Raw genomic sequence first — 5,000 nt, forward strand, 5'->3', positions numbered from 1 at the left:
GATACGACAAAGGCAAGACAAAGACTGAACACTTACGGCATGCTTCAGCACACACTCCGACACAGAGGAGTCAGGCTGCAGGACGTCAAGAAAGGTCTGGCCTGCGTCATTCTTTACGTGCAGGTCAAGGTTTTCCTGAAAAGGAAAAAATAATACTCGAAATACATGGCTCAAGAACGGTGCATACTGGTACACTGAATTAATAATCAGCTTGATTATATTAATTACAAGTCTTAACGTTTCACACTTTTCACCTAAGTAACCTAAAGGCAAATAAGCAACAGGCAATATAAACTAGGCAGACAATAAAAGATCAACAAAAATACGGTAAACTTCAAAAAGTGGATAGGAATCCAGAATCACAATATTTCTACCTATCCCAAAAAAAGCCCTGATAGTACACATTTGCAAACAACTGATAACGCCAGGACAATGATGAAACATAAATATAAATAAAATAAAAAATCCCATTAAGAATTAATCCGTTCTTTCCCCTCCCTCCACGCCGAACAAACCCCCTATCCCCTCAAGGCAACGGATAACAAAGCAAAACATGCACTGGAGAGTAACCAACGCCACAGACAGCAGCCGAAAGACACTCACCAAATCTAGAAGCACTTGGAGCACCACACGCATGTCATACTTCACGGCGAGGTGGAGGGGGGTGTCGCCGCTCAGCTGTGCCTGCTGGTTGACGTCGGCCCCCTGGGAAATGAGCCACAGCACGGCCATGGCATCGCCTTTCCGGACGGCGTAGTGGAGCAGACTGTCTCCTGTAGGAGGGCGGTTGCGTTGGTTAACAGTCGTGCCAGATGAAATGTGGAGGAAAAAAGGATAAACCGTTTAAGCTTATCGGCCGGTTTGGATGAATTGTGCGAGACTCGACCCCAAGAATATTGCTTATACAGACGTGTATATACACATCAATAAATGTATACCTATCAGTCTAGACATCTATACCTAACGGACAGATAGATAAATGCATGTCTATCAAACAAAAAAACCTGTAAGGATTAATTTCTTGCACAGTTCTAACAAACTGGCCCTACGTAACTTCCATGACAACTACTTTTTCGTCCGCTGTTCATTACAATTCGTTCATTTCGGTTCATTTCCTGTCAGTTGTGGCAAATGACGAAAAAATAAGGTATTAACGGTAATGAATAAATCAACAATGAGAAACATACCATACAACGAATGGTACCTTAGGCTCATTATCATGCTGAATTTGTTTCTTAATTAACGTATATTAATTTGAGTATTTCATACTTGGTGATTTTGTTCTTAAACACGAGGATGTGAGTGTTATTCTGCGTGTGAGTGTGCGTGTGCGTTTGGGTGTACGTGTGTATCTCCCACGTAGGTGTCTCGCCATGGCCTATCGACTCGATAAAAAAAAAAAAATCCTTACCGTATCTGTCTCTTGTATTCACGTCAACTAATTCCCAAGGCGTCCTATTCTTGCATTTCCTACTCTCGCCCCGGTTTGTCGTCTGTTCCCGCATTTTCACTCTCGTTCCCTCGCTCTTGATTTTATCGTCTTTCTCTTCTCCCCACGTTTGTCTGTTCTTCTCCTCCTCTCCACCCTCTTCTTCTTCCCAGTCGTATTTATCTTTTCTTATCGGTTTCTTATTCTTGCGATCATAAGAAGGTCCTGGAAAATTATCGTAAATATTAATATTATTTCAGTTGTTTTTTGTTTTGTTGTTGTTTGGAGTGTTTGTTTGTTTTAATAATTCTATCCTTGCTTCTTAGCCTGGGGATGTACTGTTTTTGTCTGTTTGTTTGTTTTACCTGCTTCACTTACTTATATACTTGTTCCATTTTCTCTATTCTCGTTATATTAATTTAGTTGAACTTAATCCAATCGAGAGAGAGGTGTATAAAGGCAAATAAAAAAAAATAATAAATAAATAAATAAAATATATATATATATCTATATATCTATATATCTATATATATATATATTGTTGTTGTTGTTATCGTCATTATTATCAGTACTGTTTTGCGACTTTTAATTGTTGTCAATAATATCGATTACCTATTTGACTTGAGCAGTAAAAACACTGGATAAAGATGCGAAAATTTAAAACATGGAAGATAGTAAAAGAGAGATTTCGTAAACAGAATAACAAGATAAGAAAAAGGGGAAGACACGAAGATAGTAAAAGAAAAAAATTCCCAAAAAAGAATAACAAAAACAAAAAATGGAGACACAAAGATTGCAAAAGAGAAATTTCCCAAACAGAGTAACAAGATGTTTATAAATAATGTATAGAAATACGAAAAGAAAAGCGAAGAAACGAAGATGGTGGACAGAATGTAAGTTGGTAAATAAATAATAAAAGTGAAAAGGTGAAAGACTTCGGAAACAGAATACGAGAAAGATAGGAACAACTGAACAGACGAAGATATTAAAATAGATTTCTCAAACAGAATAACATGAAACAAGTAAAAGACGAAGATGGTAAAAGAGAAAACAAGAAATAAATAGAAGAGACGAATATAGTAAAAGAGAGATTTTGCAAACAGATTAAGGAAAAAGTGAATGGAGCGGAGATAGTAGAAGATATATTTCGCAGAGTAAGAGAGACAGAAACAGAGAGAAAAACAGACAGACAAACAGACAGACAAATAGATTTCGCAAACAGAATCAACAGAATTGCTTACCAACGGAGTCGGTCACCAAAGACCACGAGGGAGATGTACCCACTCGACCTGTGGATTTCGAGATTAAAGATAAGTCTAGTTCGGAGAATGAGGAAAAAGGTTTAACTGATAATAAGTTTTCTCTTCCCTGCATTGTTATTGCAGGTTTTTATTTTAAAAGTAATGCTTAGGATATGGAGGGAGGGAGGGAGAGAGAGGCAAAGAGAGAGAGAGAGGGAGAGAGAGAGAGAGAGAGGGAAAGAGAGAGAGAGAGAGGGAAAGAGAGAGAGAGAGGGAAAGAGTGAGAGAGAGAGAGAGAGAGAGAGAGAGAGAGAGACAGAGAGAGAGAGAGAGAGAGAGAGAGAGAGAGAGGGAAAGAGAGAGAGAGAGGGAAAGAGTGAGAGAGAGAGAGAGAGAGAGAGAGAGAGAGACAGACAGACAGACAGACAGACAGATTTCGCAAACAGAATCAACAGAACTGCTTACCAACGGAGTCGGTCACCAAAGACCACGAGGGAGATGTACCCACTCGACCTGTGGATTTCGAGATTAAAGATAAGTCTAGTTCGGAGAAAGAGAAAAAGGGGTTTAACTGATAATAAGTCTTTTCTTCCCTGGATTGTTATTGCAGGTTTTTATTTTGTAAGTAATGCTTAGGATACGATTTACTATCTTTATTTCTGTCTCGGTCTCACAATCACCCTTACTCTTTCACTTTCTTTTTCTTTCTTTCTTTCTTTCTTTCTTTCTTTCTTTCTTTCTTTCTCTCTCTCTCTCTCTCTCTCTCTCTCTCTCTCTCTCTCTCTCTCTCTCTCTCTCTCTCTCTCTCTCTCTCTCTCTCTCTCTCTCTCTCTCTCTCTCACACACACACACACGCAAATCTGACATTCTCGTCTTTTCAGACTCCCACGCTCACTTACTCTCATTCATACTCTCACTCACTCACATTAATACTCTCCCACTCTCGCTCCCACTCTTACACTCACTCATTCTAACTCACCCTCTCGCTCTCCTACTCTCACGCCCACTACCATTCCTACTCTCACCCACTGGCTCTCCCACTCCCACTCTCGCTCTCCCACTCACACGCCCATAAACCGCCGCACCCCCGCCCCCAAGGTCGGCCAAGCGTTCGGCCCTTACCCGGAGGACAAGGCGTTTCCAGCTCGAAGTCTGAATCGAAATCGAAGAAAGACTGCAGGGACATGGTCGAGATCTCCCCGGGTGCGATCGGCTCCTGTAGTCTCTCGTGCCCCAGGTGGAAAGATGACGCAGGCGACGCAAAGGCCTCCGGGAGCAGGTGGTGGGTATCTGGAGGTGCAGGCGTGCCATTCAGGTCGTGTGGCAGTCGGTTTTCCTGGCGAGTTGGTGCCCCGTTGTAGAGGGCGCCGGCCTGGACTTCAAGGTGGCCTGCGCAGGTCGTCATCGGCTGGGGGCTTCTGGCGTAGGGCATCGGCGACTGCTCGGCGACGTGGCGTGTCCCAGGGGGCGATTGGAAAGGTATGGGTTCCTGTGGGGCGTAGGGTAAGTGCAAGGGCGGTTGCATGGCCGATGGTACGCCGTTGCAACTGGGCAGCTGCAAGTTTGGCTGCGTCGATGCCCAGTTGACGTCTAGGAAGTAACTTGGCGCGACGGGGGTCGAGTGAGACGCCTGCAAAGTTGTCAGGCTGTGTGGCTGAGACGCAACCGCCCGAGAGGAAGACGGACGTGGTCGAGACGGACGCCCTAACGCCCTGTCCTCCTGGCGCGTTGCCTGAGCGAGTTCTTGGGGGACGAGCAGAGGCAGCGTCTCGCCCGCCACGCCGTTCTGATGAAGCGCTCGCATCTGCTCCAGCTGTGGCGGCAGCAGGTCTAGATCCACGGTTTTCCTCCTTTTCCTCGCTGCAATTGAGGGCCAGTCATTAATTTGGAAAACAGAAACCCACTCTCCAAGAGCCAAAACAAGAACAACGCAAAATTGAAAACATGAACGACACAAAGCTAAAAACAAGATCAACACAAACCCAAACCAAGAGCACGCACCGTCAAACGTCTCGCCGGCGACCCTGTCTGGCACGTATTTGATGTCGTAGGAATCGCTGGACTCCTGATCCGACTTCCGATACAGGTAGAGATGCATCGTGCGACCCGACGCCTCCAGCCTGCCGGGATATGCCGGGGTCCTGCGGAGGATACCACGGGATTGGGATTCAGATTAGTCAACATCGCTTTCGACGTCCGGAAAAAAGGGTTTGAACGGCAGTAGTCATAGCTGTAACAAGCAGAATTAGAGGCAGCGTCATGTAGAGCGAGAATTTTAGTAATAATATCACTGAGATGGAAAAGAAAGGATGAAGTTAGACCTGAAGAAG

At 44.1% G+C, this 5,000-nt stretch overlaps 1 protein-coding gene across 1 annotated transcript in view; it reads right to left on the bottom strand.

Annotated features, from left to right (window-relative positions):
- Window positions 1-5,000, bottom strand: part of LOC113829607 (uncharacterized) — a 26,780-nt gene that overhangs the window by 933 nt on the left and 20,847 nt on the right. The window contains exons 10-16 of the mRNA XM_070135898.1: window positions 4,672-4,811; window positions 3,793-4,530; window positions 3,136-3,183; window positions 2,671-2,718; window positions 1,412-1,654; window positions 604-773; window positions 37-135 (exon numbers count right to left, since the gene is read on the bottom strand). Of these exons, the coding sequence (XP_069991999.1) occupies window positions 37-135; window positions 604-773; window positions 1,412-1,654; window positions 2,671-2,718; window positions 3,136-3,183; window positions 3,793-4,530; window positions 4,672-4,811 (1,486 nt within the window). The remainder of the gene's footprint in view (window positions 1-36; window positions 136-603; window positions 774-1,411; window positions 1,655-2,670; window positions 2,719-3,135; window positions 3,184-3,792; window positions 4,531-4,671; window positions 4,812-5,000) is intronic.

This window comes from Penaeus vannamei, chromosome 21 (genome assembly GCF_042767895.1).
Source record: "Penaeus vannamei isolate JL-2024 chromosome 21, ASM4276789v1, whole genome shotgun sequence".
Taxonomy (NCBI): domain Eukaryota; kingdom Metazoa; phylum Arthropoda; class Malacostraca; order Decapoda; family Penaeidae; genus Penaeus; species Penaeus vannamei.